At 44.3% G+C, this 18,335-nt stretch overlaps 1 protein-coding gene across 1 annotated transcript; it reads right to left on the bottom strand.

Moving 5' to 3' along the window:
* Positions 1–3,338: 3,338 nt before the first annotated feature.
* On the bottom strand, positions 3,339–17,648 carry TSN (translin). Its single transcript, XM_084643050.1, has 6 exons — positions 17,077–17,648; positions 16,803–16,896; positions 7,321–7,417; positions 6,246–6,361; positions 5,475–5,554; positions 3,339–4,986 (listed from the first exon to the last, which is right to left on the bottom strand). Exons 1-6 carry the CDS (start codon positions 17,140–17,142, stop codon positions 4,750–4,752), a joined length of 690 nt encoding a protein of 229 aa, XP_084499176.1. The 5' UTR covers positions 17,143–17,648; the 3' UTR covers positions 3,339–4,749.
* Positions 17,649–18,335: the final 687 nt, after the last annotated feature.

The following is an 18,335-nucleotide window of genomic DNA, read 5'->3' as shown; positions in this document are numbered from 1 at the left end:
TTCTCCGAGACTGAGAGAAGGGGCCATTTCAAAAGAGGCTTTCACCTTAACTAGACAAGGCCTGCCACTAGTGCAAGTCCTGTTGATCTTATTCTGTACAACTGCTTGGATAGCAACAACATTTGTCAGATTCCAGATATTTCTAGTTTTCATGGGAAAAGTCCTTCTGCCCAATTCTTAGTAAAACAGGCACATTCCCTCTAGACAAGACAAATGGAGGCTCCCATTAAAAAGCCCAATAACATAGCATGGGTATATTATTTACTGAGCAGAAATAATGCACTGTAGACACATGTGGATATTATTTTTTGAGCAGAAACAATGTGCTTGTTACTGTACAACCATATAAGGACTGACTCACTATACTAAAAAGCTTATAGTCATGGAACTATAAGTCTTTGTCTAGAACAGTCTGCATCAACCAACAGATCAATTGCAGAGCCTGTCTAACTTGACAGGGTCTAGTTATGTTTTAAACATTATTTGCCTTTAATGGATCCTCTGTATACTCAGCTGCTCATCTGCTTTTAATTTACAGCTGTTGAAAGGGAATCTACATACGGACTAATTTCCAGGGTATTGAATGTTTCAATTCTATGTAGTGAGTACACAAAACAAAGAAGATGGAAGACTCATCACAATTAACAAGGCAGTCGATTCCCAGTCTTGCTAGACACTTAATAAAGCCAAATCTGGACCATCCATCTGCAGGGAGGTATGAACTAATGCAGCATCATGTGCAGCATGACTTACTCCACAGCTTTGGAGATTACAGATACAGGAAAAACATAGCACAAATATTTCAGCAACCTGGACAAAAAGCTAGTATAAGCATTAGGAAGCAGGATGAATACAAGTCAACCATGCAAATACTGTGTGTTCAAAGCTGTTCTCAAGCTCTTTAAATGACTTCTTAGAGGTGTGGCAATCTGCATAGCAACATTCAACATATTGTCTGTTCTTTCAAAAATGAACCATTCTTAGCACTGTCATTTGTTCTTTTAAAAGGGAGGGTGCGACTATTTTATTCAGTCAGAAATCTTTTGCTTCAGGAAACAACACAGCAACAAGTCACCGAGCAAACCCCCAGTGCAAGAGTTTTAAAATGTCCTTAATAAGCAGAGAGAAGCATATGAGAGGCAAGGGAACCTGCAATTACAGACACCTGCCCTCAATTAATTAGTGCCTGGGACTGAACACAAGCTAGGGGAGATATTAGATAGCACAATAGGCTCATTGCTTCCAAAAACCACACACCTGCCTACAGCCATAAATCCAGCCCAACAAGCTGCTCAGGTCTCCAGACAGCTCTTCTTTTAGCTCTCTATTAGGCCACAGTATCCAGCTGCAGGCAGCACCTTAATGAAAGGAAATGGAATACATTGGTGTCTTAAGAGTCAAAGTCTGTGCAAATACCCTCAGGGAATCAGATGCAGTTACTTTCCATCCCTGCTAATGTACCTAGCCCATCATCGCTCTCCCAACTGAAAAGGCCTATGTGTTGCTCTTCTATGCAGAACCATCTTTTAGCAGCAGAGGGAAGGCAAGTTATTTGTCCACAGAGGGAACTCAGGGCAAGTCTAGCAGAAGTGAGAGCAGTGGGGGGAAAAGTTACAGTTGTCTAACTTTCCTGCACATTCACTTAAAATCTACTAGCTGCAACAGATGGAGTTGAAACTAACCAAGACGGCCCTTCTGGCTTCTATAGCCACTTCACCCTCATTTCCTGAAAGCTTTTAACAAGAGCTGGAAGCATTGGCTTAGGCCAGCACTTTCACTCCTCCCCGAGGACTGAGTAACTGCTTGTTTTTATGCTGCTCACAATCAACTTGAACTGCCCTTTATACTGAGGCAAGGGAGAGGCGGAGGAGCAACCTTAGGAAGAGCAGGTCTCCAAAGCAAGCATGGAGAGCTCTCTCTGGAATATGCACTCTGGCACAAGTGCTTCAGAAAATACCTTAGGTTGCTGTTGAGTCAGGCTTTCCAGTGCCTCTGCTCTGACTCACTCCCCCTTTCAGCTGACAGTGTGAGTGGGGAGGGTATTCAAGACCAAATAAGAGTCATTATTTTCCCTACAGATTTGTTTGAAGGTGCATCATGAATCAGATCATCAAAAACACTCTTGACCTTGGTATACTTTTGCAGGCTTAAGGGAAGAACTGCCTCTCACCATGCTCCTGGGCTAAGTGACTTCTGCTTACCTACATGATCTTTGGAACAGAGACCATCAGCTACAGGCCACTCCCTCCCCCAAACTGAGTCTTTCAGGGGAATTTTATTTCCCCTTCCCCTGTTCCTAGGCCAGTGGCAGCTGGCAAGACAACGCATGCAGCTCTGGGGCAGAAACATACCCTTTTCTTTGGCACCAAATGCTAGGGAAGAGAAGCCCAAGGTTTTTTGCGTGCAGCTACAACTCCAGAGGTTTCCTCGTTACTGCTGTAAAGATTATGGGGCTTTTCTGCCCCCAGGACCTTTCAAGAAGCTGCTGCAGTAGGAACATTTTCCTTTGTGCTCCCAGCTGCAGGCTGGTGAGCAAACTGTGCTGCTTCCTACACCCTATCCACTCACCAAGACAAGCATTTGGAACGAAGAATGCAGCCCATACTTAGCCTATAATGATCTTACGAGGAGAGAGAGAGAGGCTACCCAGTGTTCCCCTTCCTGCTGCCTAGACACCTGCAGGCCCAGGGGAGGATTACTAGTTATCTAGCCCCAGGAGCACCACATTGGAAAGATCCTGCCTGAAGAGACAGAGAATGTTGGTGGGATGGGTGTGGTCAGAGAGGGAGTTGAACTTCTGCTGTTTGCAGAGTCCTTGAGAGGAAGCATGGTCTAGTGGCTAGGGTGCTACCCTAAAAATCAGGAGACCTGGCTTAAACTCCCCACTCCCCCAGGCTTACTGTGTAATCTTAGGCAAGTGACAGTCTCTGAACCTCAGTTTCCCAGCTATAAAATGGCAGTAATATCATCACTTCCCTATCTCATATGAGAATAAATACATTAAAGATTGTGAGGCACTCAGGTACCGCAACAACAGAGGCCATACAAAGTACTGAAGACAGAACCTTGGTGTTCAAGTCCCCACACAACAGAATCCCAAATACATATTCTGGGTAGGTTCTATATATTCACAGCTTAATCCTCACTCCTCCTTGATCTGTGGAGGAGGTGGCCGATCCAGTTTCCCAGCTAGCGCACCGGAATTGAATATTAATCACACAATTTTAAAGTAGCAGGCTGAATTTGTATTAAAAACTCCTCAGGCCGGACTTCAGGATGAAAAGCGGTGACATTAACAAACATCAGGCAAGACACAGAATTACCAGATGGACACGAAGTCAAAGAACAGCTTTTATTGGTCAGGATAACAAAGAAACTTGTTTCTCCCAATGATTTTTTTAAAACAAGCTTTAACAGCTAACTGCAAAACTTTTACAAACTAAAAGATTCACTGGAATTTCAACAACTGCTTGTAATTTTGCTTGTTTATATTCAACAAGTGGTATTTTTATCCTTTGGAAACAGTCCTTGTCCTAGACAAATTATATTTAAAGAAGAAAAACTAGGACATTACACAAAATGGTAAAAAAAGGTTATGTAAAAATCAAATGTTTTCCTTTAGGAATGTGTGATGTGTGAATTTGGATGTTGACATAATGAAAAAACAGGTTGTTTGGGTATAAAAATCTCATATGCAAACTAGACCAGAAGTTATTTTTTCCCTTTTATTAAGATACAAACATTTTTACTATATGAAACTAACTACCTGGGAATTTAAAAAAAAAAAAGCCACAGAATGTTTGGCCTATTCAGGAACTAAGTACTTAGAACCCAAAAGATGCCTGCACTTTATGAGGTGTTCCTTAGCATGTAAGTACTAGGAAGTCTGGATGGTCAGAAAAGCAATCATGTAGAGTGCTCAAAATAAAACGATTCACTTTAAAATTCAACATTGTTTACTCACAGTAACGAACAATGCCAACAAGCGAAAGCAGACATTTCTGAGAAACAGCTGGCCTGTCTTTCTGGTAACAAAAATCTTGTCATTTAAAAAATAATATTGAGATGCCTGGACACGATATGCCAAAGTTATATGGAAAAGACTGATTCCCAGTGATATGTCTACATGAGCTGCTTTGCCTAATTTTGCAGTTTAGTGTTTTTGATATCCTGTCACCAGTAAATAAGATCAGGGCAATAAACTGCTATATAAATCTTTGCTGCTCAAGTTACTAAAGTGGGTGAAAATTACAAAAAAAAAAAAATTGTCAATGAAGATCAGTGTTTTTTTAAGAAAGGAACTGAATAGCTACACACTGTCTCTCAAAACGCCATGTCATATTTGCAGTAAGCTGCATCCCACGCCCACACCATTGAGGATGTGTGGGCACAGAAAGCTGAAGCACGTCACTGCCAGAACAATACAGCAGTGGAGCTGGAGTGACTCCACAGAACTAAGCGGGAATTTCAGCTGCAGGAAGTTCTTGACAGCTGTTGCTATGGTACACAGAACAGTGATGTGTGTTTATGACAGAGTAACTCCACTGGAAACAGGAAGCCTGGTGCCCTTCCCTAGACATGATTTTACAAAACGTTTTGCGTTCTAACACCCATACTACACATTTGGTAAGAAAATAGAGAGCACTTTTCAGCTTGTGGTTCTTCTAAACTAGAGCAGGAGGGCTTTGCTAACACACCTCCCTCATTGGCAATCTGAGGTAATCCATGATGCTGCTAGAACAGCAGCTTCTATTTCTCTCCCCCAGCATCACTCGCTGCCTCCTTACTGAGTCCTCGGATTGACAAGTCATAAACCACTTCCTCAATTTTCTTGACGTCATACTTCAAGCCGTCGTAGCGTTTCCTCAAGGAGTCATTTTTCAGATTGAGGAGACGGAAGCCAGAATCCAGCTCATTAATGAAGGTGGAGATGCGAAGAGGACGAGAATAGTCACCTGCTGTGACACTGTTCACTGCCAGCCTAGACTGCAGGGAAACAAGTCAGATGGTGTGGAAGAAGGTTAACTACACATGCAACTGCCAAGTCAGATCTCTCAAGATCCTTCTGAGGACAGAGGTCACCTACCTCAATCTGTTTCTACAGCCAAACATGCTTTTCCTGTCAGTTTACTGTATGAAAAAGCCTCAGCATGGTAATCAGACTAGTTATACTCATCATATAGAATGGTTTCTTGTTTAACGAGAATCCTTGTTTTCAATCAAGGCACTGATTTGAATCTGGACAGGATTAAATTGAAGTAGACACTTAGTTCTTCCCTTCCTGAGGTTCAGTCCTAGTTACTACAGTAGCATTTCATAGTGGTTGGAAAGTTAACTAAGAGTTCAACACCAGGGCATTATGCAATATAACTTCTACTCTTCCCAAATGTAGGGTCTGGAAAACAAGCTACTGGCCATTCATTTTTGGTTGGTTTCAGACCAGCTATCAATTTGTGTAAATATCTTTTACTTACCAACTCACTGGCAAGAGTCAGAATCCCAGAGAGGTAGTCTTCAATGTCCAGGTGAAAACCTCTCTCTCGATCAGCCTCAACTAAGGTGAAAAACAGAGTTGCAATCTGAATCAATATCATACCTAAACACAAGCAGCAAGTTAGAAATGTTTTTATTTCAAGTCAGCTACAGAAGACATTTCAAACATAAGAAATCCAGTGGCAATATAGAAGTCAGTTGTTTCCCCATATAGAACATAATTACTGCTCCTCTTCAGCCTTTTGACTTGGTCAGATGTTAAACCAACATGGGAACATGTTCTCTACCTACGAGACAAAACCTTACACTTGAACCAACAGGATCACAGAAGTACAACAGTTTTCTGTTTAAAACTTTTAGTCCGCCTGAATTTTTTTAAAAACATCCTCTGCTCTGTGCAGAGTTATAGTTCCAAAACATTAACTACGCTAACTTCTTATTTAACATTTAAAACAAAAGTAGTGGGAGGGAAAAAACAGACAAAGCAAAGTCATCATCCTAGGCAAATTTAATTTCACATGGTTTTGTCAAGTATCCTTAGGAGTAAACAATTACTTTCCTAAACTACGACATTAAGCGAAAAAGTCTCTATTTTCCAGATTAAATTTTTTGTAGTCTGGTTTGCATCTTTATAAAGATACATTTCTGCTGGTGTTTAATCTGTTCATTCCATAGGAAATTAAATCTAACTCTGCAAATCACTAAATTTAAGAACTTTACAACTTTATCCAGTTTAATTAACATTAACTTACTTCCAAGTATTTCTGTAACAGCTTCTCGAGTCACTAATGTTTCTGTCTCTAAGTAGACAACAAATGCTGCCAGAAACACCAAGCGCTGTAGCACAAACCTCCAGTGTTCATGAAATCTATATTGAAACACACAATCAGTTGAAAAAATTCATTCAACACATTTTTACAACTTGCTTTAGTAAGGACTGAAAGTATTAAATATCTAGTCTACCTTATAGTAGGTGTGCTGCATATTTACTTTCTGCCCTGCACTTCAGCTGGACACGCTGCCAAGACTGACAGAACTGAAGTTTCACAGCTTCCCATCCAAAAGTTATATTTTGATACAAACAATGGCTTCCTTGACAATGAAAAGACTTCCACCCCACAAATATGGGTTTACTGTGTCACTCTGAGCTTGTGGGCTTGGCAATCTGAACAACTCAAGGTGCTCAGTGCGGGATGATCAACAGACGTGTACGAAATGCAAGGTAACCTATCGGAGGGTTCACCTCTTCTCTCCAATCCTTTGTAATGGCTAACCTCATGTGAACTGGCAATGGATTTAACTGACAAGATTCCTGCTCTCTGAAGTACTCTTGTCAGAAGTCCTCTACTGGCAGGGAAAGCAAACAAGGGCCAAAGAGGACTGCCTCATTTTGGAATAATTCCCAATATCAGATGTACGTTTCATGGCGGATTTGGGGCTTAGTTCTGTTGCATTTCTGAAAACTAACAATTAACTGAAGTGAATGGAGGTGTGAGTGCTCAATACCTCTGAAAAATCAGGCCCTTAATTAGAGCTACTCAAAACAAAGCCAAATTATTTTTGTTAGGAAGTCTTCAAAAAAACAGAATGAAAATTTTCAACAAACGATTTAGTAACGGGGGGGAAATGTTTTTTGAAAGCTGAACAATTTTACCAAAAAGTTTGGTCAAAGAGCCATTTTTGATTCATGAAAAAAGTGTCAACCAATGCTACCCATAATTTGTACGGTAGAAAAAAGTGTTGGGGCCTACACACCTTCACAGTATCCTTTTAACTTAAAGTGTGTAATAACCATTTAGAATATCAAAACCTTGTCATCTTACACACCTGTAGTACTGATCAGCTGGAAACTTGGTCTTCAGAGATGCTAGCTGTGTTTTGACTGCACCAAAGTGTTCTCGGGCCTTGAGACACTTCTTTGGTACTGAAAAAAAGAAACAGTGCAACATTTAGGAAGCGTCTAGACTAAATTTTGCAAAAGAATCCTGTAACTGTACGTAGCGCTATCTAATCTTCTCCAAACAGCACACTCATGTTTACACATCAGTGCAACGAACAGGCTACGTGACTTCAACAAGGTCACACCAGGAGTCAGTGGCAAAGCAATGAAGAGAACCCAGGATGTCTGGCTCTCAGACCTGAACTCCAACCACTAGTCCACAGTTCCAAGTTACATGAAAATAGTCACTCCATAATTATTTAGGAATCACTGGTCATCAATAAGGCTCAGTCACATCACAGAGCCAGATCAGCAATAGCATGCATATGAATTGACTATTCAACGATGGGAGATACTATTCTTTCTGTTCCAAATCCAATAACTCACTATTCAATAAAAAGAAATATTATTACAATGGATAATAGCTGGGGTTGGATCTATGTTTTCCAGCAGCCCTTTCTGTTTTACATACATTTGAATGAATTATGTTTCAAACCATCATTACCTATACAATTGTGAGTGGTAATCAGCGGGATTTTAAGCCCCTACTTAGAAAAGTAAGGTTTCAGGCTCATTTATATACTAACCCCACTGCCACCTAGAGTTTGTAGATATGAAGTACACCTTAACAGAAAACCATACAGCAATGTTTTGTTTTGCTACAACCAATGTAACAGTCTTATTTCTTGTACATACAGAATTATACATGTGCATAAGAATTTGTAGACAGATTGAAGACACTGGTTCAGATTTTCAAATGCTTCTTGGGGCCAGAGCCACAATACTCCCACTGAAGTTAATGGTTAAAATCCCTTCTTCACCTTTGAAAAACCTCAATCTATATGCTTTCAAATTGTTCAAATCCAAGTCTTTTGTATGCCACCCTTTCTATGGCTGCCCAAAGTCCAGTACTCTATGTGCAGGCATGTTGAATTCTGAGGAGTTTTAAGTCACGACAGAGACCTGAAAATGCTGTGGCTTCTTACAGCACCTGAGGGAGGCAGGGATGAATTATGCCCACTTTCCAATGAGAAAAGATGCACAGACAGCTTTAAGGCCACCAACCAGCCGTGCAGGAGAGCTGAGAGATGAATCCAATTCTCCAAATCCCAGGCTAATGCCTGAGCTACTAAGCCAAGCTCACCCGGTATGAATAGCTATGGTATGGCAGTACCCGTACTTGGAGTGCAACTGAAGTTCTTTAGCCATAGCAGTCCCACAGCACATGCAGTACCATGCCTGCCAGAGCACAAGAGCATCAGTGCCTTTTACCTCAGCTCTATAAATTCTGGTGAGAGACCAATGCAGGGAGAACAGCATTTATTGCTGGATGAGATCTCATTGTTTGTGAGTATAAATTTATGGGGAATGTGTCAGCCTTTAGGTTGATATCCACCACAGCAGGCCCTCAAGTGCTCTGGAATACACTCAGTTCACCAAGTTATGATCAATGCATAAGTCAATTTCCCTTAAAAACCAATAGTTTTTAAACCTATAGGGGCAGTTCTATGGCCCATAAGTAGGTGAGTCACAGAGTTGCCTCTTATTGACTTTGGGGACTCCTGAGGTTTGGAACCCTGACATTTGGGGAGGAAACATCCAAACAAGGTTTCCTATTTTACACATACCATTAACTAAACAAAAAATAAATTACAAGAAAGTGGGGTAATATCAAATCAGTTATGAGGCTGATTAAATCATATCAAATAAACCAATAATTACTTATAAAGTCTACATAATAAAAAAATCAGGGAAGACAGCAGTCTTGTTTAGCTATCAGTCCCCCAAATAAAAGGACATCATCAGTCTCTGTGCTAATCAATATATTTAGGTTCCAGCCAAACAGCTGATACAAGGAGGGTCAAATCACTGCCAGGTTAAAGCTAATGTTGAGACTACAGCTCTGATATCAATTAAGGTAATCTGCACAAATAAATTGGTGGTTAGATGATAGCCAATTTATTCTTACCCACCAAAACAGGGGTTACCAGGAAGCATTCCAATGCAATTCAAGATGACACAGCTTGTTATATTTAATGTTCAAACAGCATCTTGGGGGAAGATATGATCTTTCATGATTCATAGATTATAAACCCAGAATGAACCATTTTGATCATCTAGTCAGACCTCCTGTATAACACAGGCCATAGGACTTTCCTGAATTAGTTCCTGTTCAAACTAGAGCAGATCTTTTACAAAAAGACATCCAATCTTGATTTTAAAATGTACGTTGATGGAAAATCCAACACATCCCTTGTCAAGTTGTTAGCCACCCTTGCTGTTAAAGCTTTGCCTCTTATTTCTAGTCTGAGTATCTGGAGCTTCAATGTCCAGCTACTGGATCTTGCTATATGTTTGACTACTAAACTGAAGAGCCCTCCATCACCAAATGTTTGTTCCCCATGTAAGTACTCAGATTAAGGGGTCACTGGATCACAATCTTCTTACATAAGATAAACACGCTGAGCTCCACTATAAGACGACTTGTTTTCCAATCCTTTAATCATTCTCATAGCTCTTCTCTGAACTCTCTCAAATGTATCAATATCCTTCTAGAACTGTAGACACCAGAACTGGACACAGTATTCTAGAAGCAGAAGCACCAGTGCCAAATATAGGCTATAACCTCTCTATTCGTACTAGACATTCCTATTTATGCATCCAAGGATGACATTAGCCCTTCGGCCACAGCATCACACTGGGAGCTCACGTTCAGCTGATGATCCACCATGACCGCAAAGTTGCCACTGCTTTCCAGGATGGAATCCCACATCTGTAGAAATGGCCTGTGTTCTTTGTTCCTAGATGAATGCCTTTACATTTGGCCATACTGAAATGCATGTTTGCTACTGCCCAGTTCATCAAGCAATTCAGTGACCTTTATGAGTGACCTGTCCACTCATTAATTTACCACTCCCCCAATGTCTGGGTCATCAACAAACTTTCAGTAATCATTTTATATTTTCTTCCAGGTCATTGACAAAAATTTTAAATAATCTAGTGACAAGAACCAATCCGTGAGACCCCATTAGAAACACACTAGCTCAATGATGACTGTCTGTTTGACTCTTATCATTTAGCCAGTATTTATTCCATTTAATATGTGCCATGTTGATTTTGTATCATTCCAGTCTCTTAATCAAAATGTCATGCAATACCAAATTAAATGCTTTACAGAAGTCTATGTATATTGCATCAACACTATTACTTCTATCAGCTAAGCTTGTAATCACATCAAAAGAAATATCAAGTTAGTTTGATAGGTTCTGTTTTCCATAAACCCATATTGCTTGGCATTAATATTAACCTTCTTTAATTCTTGATTAATCAAGTCCCATGTAAGCTGTCCCATTATTTTGCCCAGGATTGATGTCAGACTGACAGCCCTGTAATTATCTGTACAACTCCTAACCCAGAAAATATATGCTTAGACAGCAAGGTTGTTTAACCTAGGGCTGTTTTAAATACTACAAGGAACTATTCTACAGGCATTGTTCTATACTAATTTCACAAATACATTCTGTGGGTTCTAGTCCTCCTGCCCCCACCTCTCTGCAGGATTTAAGAAGTGCAAGAATGCTGAGATAGAGGTGTCCCTCTATCAATAAAGGCTGGGAAACAAGAGCGTGGTTGTCGCAACTCTCGTGGTTTATTCAGCTTCAGTACATGGTTGAAAAGATTAGCCGATGGTCTTATTGTTCCAGTATTTAATATCAACGGGCTTTCTGGATGGGTAGAGGCTACCTGTATGTAATTGTCACATGTTACTGCATTTAGTAGCCTGCCAGGAGGGTGGAGGAAGCACAGGCCTCCTTCTCAGGCATTATGCATTGCATGGCCAGAGGCAAGCTATCAGTCCCAGCATCAGCCCGGACAGGCAAACAAGCCAGAAGCAAGGCTTCTTCCTCTCATTCCGTTTTGATAGCCGTCTGGCTGGTTCCTCCTGCTTGGAAATCCTCTCAAGAGCTTCCTGATGAATCAGAATGGGGCCCTCCTCTTATTGTGGTCACTGAATCACCAAATTGGGTCCAATTAGGTCACTTCTATGCAAATGAAAAGCTGCTGCATTCCAGTAACTTCAGGCTGGGAAAGTCACAGATTCAAAGGCCACAAGGGACCACCATAATCTTCTAGTCCAGTGGTTCTCAACCAGGGGTACACGTACCTCTGGAGGCATACGTACCAACTCTGTGGGTGCTCCAGTGCTGGAGCAACCACTGAAAAAAAAGTTAGTGGGTGCTTAGCACCCACTGGTGGCCAACTCCCTCCCATATCCCCCAGCGTCTCCTGTTCACTGGCGGCCCCGCTGATCAACTCCTCCCTCTCCCTCCCAGCACCTCCTGCCCGCTGTGATTAGCTGTCCCGGGTTTTTCTTTGCTGTGTACGCATACCCTTAGTCTCCTCTCATAAAGTAGGTTCTCCATTCCTCTGATCATCTTAGTAGCACTTCTCTGCATTTGTTCCAGTTTGAATTCATCTCTTTCTTAAACACGGAAGACCAGAATTGCACACACTATTCCAGATGAGGTCTCACCAGTGCTTTGTATAATGGTAATAATATTTCCCTATCTCTACTGGAAAATTCATGGATCCAAATATATACCTGGTCAGTCAGCAGGTCCGTAGTAGTTTGGAGACATTTGAGGTCATAGGTTAGCTCACAAGCATTATCTCAACCATCCTAAAATCCCTGACTCAAAATAAAAAGCAAAAAGTTGGACTTGAAATCATAGGAAAGCACATATCACATTCGCTTATGTAAGGAAGTGAAACAGCAAGTAGGTGAACCTACCTCATGTAAGACAGTAAGGGCCAAAGTGTATCTAATGGATCACGTCTAGTACTGCACAAGCAAAACATAAGCAATATAAACGTTGACCTAATTTATGTGATTGATAAAACCTTTGAATAACCCTTCTGGGAAGGAGGAGGAGTAAACAGAGCCTTCTTGTCTTACTAAACATCCTGTTCAGTTTTTGGAATATCCCTGACTTGCGTAAAGGACAAAAAGGAGGCCTGCCAAATGTGATCAAGAAAAACAAAGGAAGTTCATGTCTTAAATAAAATTAATAGCTTTGATTTAAGCCTCTGTTTACATACAGTTTTTGTTTATGTACATGCAGCGAATCCACTGACCTGTCACCCCCAATTGGTCACTGGGGTGTGGCATTCTGTACCTATGCTGAAATAAACCTGTTCCTTGAATATGAACTAGGAATTAGCGGTGGTTTTGTCTACTACAGCACGTACTGGTTGTCTGCTTTGCTAGGTTTGTACGGTAACCTGGGGCCTGGCTGGTGATCCTGAAATATCAGCCATGCTCAGAAAGAGGAACAGTTTGTGTTTTACAGATAGATGTTTGTAACGTCCTCTTCATATTTTAGTGCTCAGCTTTGAGCAGCTTTTTTTTTTTTGGGGGGGGGGGGGAAGAGGCACTCAAGGCTAGACAAACTCTGTCAGAGTCAAGTCTTTTCCTTTTTTTTTATTTTTTTAAGTCACAATTTTGGGGTTCAGTTCTTATATGCTGGCCTATCTGCATCACATGTTGGTCTATCAGCCCAGGGTTACAGTGGGCAGGGTATGAGGGTCTGCATGTGCCAGCTCTGGGGCCTAATTCACAATCCAGAAAATGAAAGTATAGCTAGATAATACATCTTGAATCTGAAAAGGTTAATGTTTTCCTCCCTGGGGAGCCCTCTAGTACAATGGGCCAAAAAGTGGACGACAGTGGGAAGCCTAGAGGGTTGGGGAAGGGAAGGAGGAGAATGGTGTTGCTTGACAGTGGATGGCAGCTTTTCTACTTCACATGGCTATGGGAGTCCCATACCTAGGTAGTGGCTGCATTTCCCATAGCACAAACTCCCAGAAATCAGCAGCATTAGAGTGCCCACATGGATCTGGAGAAGGACAGAGAAGGAGAGAGAGATCCCATAAGGAGATTGAGACCTTACACCATAAGCGTATTGCCCAGCTGTAAACCAGGATCTCTCAACCAGGTAGTTGTGAAAGCAGACACTGAGGGGATCATCATAAGGCGTTGAAAATTTTACAATTTAAACCAAAGAAAAAATTTCCAGAATTGCGTCATGTTGGTCAAAATCTTCCACGTTTGTGAGATCAAATGTAGCAGCTGTATTGAACAATTCTCTTATGTTTATTATAAACATAAAAGGGTTGAAGATTTTTTACTTCAAATAAGGGAGTGCGCACCTAAAAAGGTAGAAGCACTGCTGTCAATCAAGGTCCATGGCCATCAAATTAAGCTGCCCATGAATTCTCAGACCAGCACCCCCTACAATCATAAAGCTATCTTTTGCCTTAACAGGAGAGAACAGGGGACAAGGAGTCTAGGTCATGTAACTTCATTACCAAGAAAACTTGGCCCTTCAGCAGCTATAAACTGGGAGGAATAAAGGGAAAAGAGAATCAAATGGTGAAGTAAGTCTCCTAGACTAAGGCCAGGTCTATACCTAAAACTTAGGTTGACCTAGCTAAATTGCTCCTGTGAAAAATTTTACACCCTGAACACTGTAGTTAGGTCAACTTAACCCCCAGCATGGCTGTGTCTAGAACAACAGAAGGATTCTTCCATCGATCCAGCTTATGCTTCTTGGAGAAAGGGATTACTTAACATTGATGGAAATACCCTTTCTGTTGCTGTAAAGAAAGCCTACACAGCTGCAGCACCACGGCTGTGCTGCTGTAGGGTAGGCGTACCTTAAGAGGAAACGGGGTAGAGAACAAAGCAGGGGAAGTCTACACAGGTGGAGCGAGGAGGAGAATGAGGGATAGAGCATGGAGAGTCACTAGCCCTCTGACATATCATGACAAAGTATTTGTTCCAAGCCACCCTGCCTCATGTTATTAAGTCCTGCACCAAATCCAAAACTTTTGGTTCAGTTAGAGCAGATTTTTAGAGCAGATTTCTGCACTTCAAGCTGGAAGGTATAGCTATTAGCCAGGATGGGCAGAGATGGTGTCCCTAGCCTCTGTTTGCCAGAAGCTGGGAATGGGCGACAGGGGATGGATCACTTGACGATTACCCATTCTGTTCATTCCCTTGGGGGCACCTGGCACTGGCCACTGTCAGAAGACAGGATACTGGGTTAGAAGGACCTTTGGTCTGACCCTGTATGGCCCCTCTTAGGCCTGGTCTACACGGGGAAGGGGGGGGGACGACGCAGAAATCAATCTAAGTTACGCAACTTCAACTATGTGAATGACGTAGCTGAAGTCGACCTAGTTAGATCGACTTACCGTGGTGTCTTCACTGTGGCGAGTTGACTGCTGCCGCTCCCCCGTCGACTCTGCCTGTGCCTCTCACAGAGCTGGAGTATAGGAGTCAACGGGAGAGTGCTCGGGGGTCCATTTATCATGTCTAGACTAGATGCGATAAATCGATCCCCGCTGGATTGATCACTCCCCGCCAATCCCCTGGGTAGTGAAGACGTACCCTTATATTCTTAAGGGATAATAAGGCAGAAGGGACCTGCAAGGTCTAAAGGGGAGTGCTTGTGTTGCCCATGGCTAGTGGACTTGGGGAGCTTACCCACAGTAAGCACATGCTTCCTTATGCTAAGGGTAGGTGGAAGCGAAGTGCCCCATAACCCCTGGGAAGTGTGACAGTAGGTCTCAGATTCCGTTCTCAGCAACAGTGGTAGGGGAATTCAGTTTTCCTCAGGTTCCCCCCCAGCAGCTTTTGCTTTGTTTCAGATGTGGGGGGTCTTGCTGAAAAGAAATTGCTCAACTAACAACAGACAGGTTGAGAGTATAGCCAAGGAGAGTTAGCGTGTTTCACAAAAGATTGTATGTAAGTGTTTGATAGCTGTCAAGGTTCCTCCCCCACTCTGAACTCTAGGGTACAGATGTGGGGACCTGCATGAAAACCTCCTAAGCTTACTTTTACCAGCTTAGGTTAAAATTTCCCCATGGTACAAATTAATTTTATCTTTTGTCCTTGGAATAACCATTGCCACCACCAAACTCTAACTGGGTTTACTGGGAAACGTAGTTTGGACACGTCTTTCCCCCCCAAAATCCTCCCAACCCTTGCACCCCACTTCCTGGGAAAGGTTTGGTAAAAATCCTCACCAATTTGCATAGGTGACCACAGACCCAAACCCTTGGATCTGAGAACAATGAAAAAGCATTCAGTTTTCTTACAAGAAGACTTTTAATAGAAATAGAAGTAAATAGGAGTAAAGGAATCACTCCTGTAAAATCAGGATGGTAGGTATGTTACAGGGTAATTAGATTCAAAACATAGAGAATCCCTCTAGGCAAAACCTTAAGTTACAAAAAAGACACACAGACAGAAATAGTCATTCTATTCAGCACAATTCTTTTCTCAGCCATTTAAAGAAATCATAATCTAACGCATACCTAGCTAGATTACTTACTGTTAAGGAAAAGTTAGCACATGTGACTCCATTTTGGTTTGGGGCCCACCATTGTTTACATGCCAGCACATCATACACCAGGAGGAGTAATCCTTAAATACTGAATCCCTGTGAAAATCCTCCTCCTTGTCTCCAGCCTGCCTTGACTCCCAGTATCTGGTTTTTGTCAGTCTCTAACTCCCTGTCTCTTGGCCTTGATGTGAGGCCTCCCATCCTGATAATTAAAGTTACTGATGCATGGCTTTAGAACCATGCTGTGTAATTAACATACTGGTATAGCATGAGGAATGCACCAAGCAGGGATAGGTGGTAGATAAGACAAGGGTTTGTTTATTGGCTAAGGTTTCCGATGCACAAGGGCAACATGCTTTGCTAAAAGGTATATAACCTTTGTATAATCTGCATTCAGGGTCCCCTCCTGGCTAGCCTGGGGGGCACCACACTTGAGCGTAATAAATTTAGTGGTTTTTGGGAACTCTGCAGTTGTGGACTTTATTTCTGTGCCTCAGCCTAGATTCGAACTGTGCGTGTCCTACCAGGTGTAATTCGCAGCACTTGTGTGCGTGTCCTACCAGGTGTAATTCGCAGCACTTGTGTGCGTGTCCTACCAGGTGTAATTCGCAGCATTACTAAAAGTTCTAAGACTCCATTCCTGTTCTATCCCCGGCAAAGGAGCATACCGACAGACACACAGACCCTTTGTTTCTCTCCCTCCTCCCAGCTTTTGAAAGTATCTTGTCTCCTCACTGGTCATTTTGGTCAGGTGCCAGCGAGGTTACCTTTAGCTTCTTAACCCTTTACAGGCGAGAGGATTTTTCCTCTGGCCAGGAGGGATTTTAAAGGGGTTTACCCTTCCCTTTATATTTATGGCAATAGCATCCCTAGAACGTAAGCGCTTTGAGGCAGACGCGGTCTTCCCGCTGTGACAACACTGCCCTGTGCATTATCCCCACCAAAGACAAGTGACTTACTGTCCTGAAATCCAGCTCCCTGGTGAACCCCCTGCAGCAGCGTTAAGATCTCCCGAGCCGTCTGTTCCAGGGTCTGAACCACTTTCCTGATCTCCTGCAAGCCGACGGCAACACGTCAGGACATGAGATGGAAAAAGAAACTCCCGCCCAGAGCCCCCCAGGCCGGCCCGCCCGCCCCGGAGCCCTGATCCCTGTAACCACGTGCGACGGTGGCCCGCCCCGGCCCATCCCCGACCCCAGCGCCCAGGTAACGCCGCGCCGGCCGGGCCCCGACCTCTCGGATGTCCTGGTCGGCGGTGAGGACCCCCTGCAGGGTGATGAACATCTCGCTGACCGACATGGTGCGCTGCCAGGCCGGGCACGCAGGGAGCCGCCGCCCCGCGGCTAGGACGCTCCCAGCGCTGCCTCCCGCTCCCAGCCGGGGCCGCAACCGCTGCTCAGGGCCCTTCCAACGCTCAGGGCGCAGGCTCCCCAGGCGCGCGCGCGGCAAAGAGGCTCCGGGGTCCTTCCACTGCCGCGGCGCAGAGCTGCTGCCCCTCCGAGTGCCGGGCTCGCTACCATCGCCTCGGAAGCCTTCCGCGCCGCCGCCCAGCGGGCTTCTACATTCCGCGCCGCGACCCCTTCTGCTCCGCCAGGGCTTCCACAGCCCGAGCACAAGGTGCCCTAATCGCTGCCTGGGCCGCCGCCGCCCAGGGGTCCTTCCACGCCCTCCCGCAGCCCTTCGCGGCCGAAGCGCGCGCAGCCGGCTGCCCGTCTAGGGGTCTTTCTAGACTCCTGGCGCAGAGCGGACTCATCCACTCCCTGACCCACACAGACCCCGGGGGAACGATAGTTGGCTGCAGAGCGAGTACAGCCTGCTGGGGGCCGCTTGAGCCTTTTCGGACAGGCCGTGGGGTGGCCCCCCCCCTCCCGGGCCAGTGTGCGCAGGCGCAGTGCGCTCCTCTCTGCCCGTTCCCTGTTTCTTAACTGTGGGGGTGCCTCCGTCTCTCGCCCCGGCGGCGGCCGCGCTCTCCCCGCAGGGCCCCCAGCGATCACTGGAGGAGCGGGGCCCGGCTGCAGGGAGGGGCGCTGTTTGCTCTGGCCCCTGCCCCGTTGGGTTCCCCGGCTCTGCGGGACAGACTGTGATCACCGACCATGGCCTCGACGGGCTGACAGCTCCCCCCCCCGCCCTCCCGGCCGCCGCTCTGGGGTGGGCAAAACTCGGCCGCGGGGAGCAGGGGTCTGTTATCGACAAGCAGCGGGAGAGCCGCCCAGTCGGGTGACTTGACAGGAAGTGTGTAAAATCTCCATCTCGGGCTGTTCTCCCGCAGCAGAAGCGTTTCATTTCACCGCCGCCCCATGCAGAACCCAGGTTGTCTTTAATCAGCCCCCAGCGTTTCATTCCGAACCCCCCCTGCCCCAACACTTCGTGCATACAGCCCCTTTTTTTGGAAGCTTGTGGGATGTGTCTTCACCATCTCCCCTATGGTGGGAGGGGGGAGCAATAGCTCTTCACCCACTCCTCCAGCTTTGGGGAGGACAGTAGCTCACGGG

The sequence above is a fragment of the Lepidochelys olivacea genome (genome assembly GCF_965140295.1).
Source record: "Lepidochelys olivacea isolate rLepOli2 genome assembly, chromosome: 11".
NCBI lineage: Eukaryota > Metazoa > Chordata > Testudines > Cheloniidae > Lepidochelys > Lepidochelys olivacea.
This window is presented reverse-complemented; position numbering and strand designations above follow the sequence as displayed.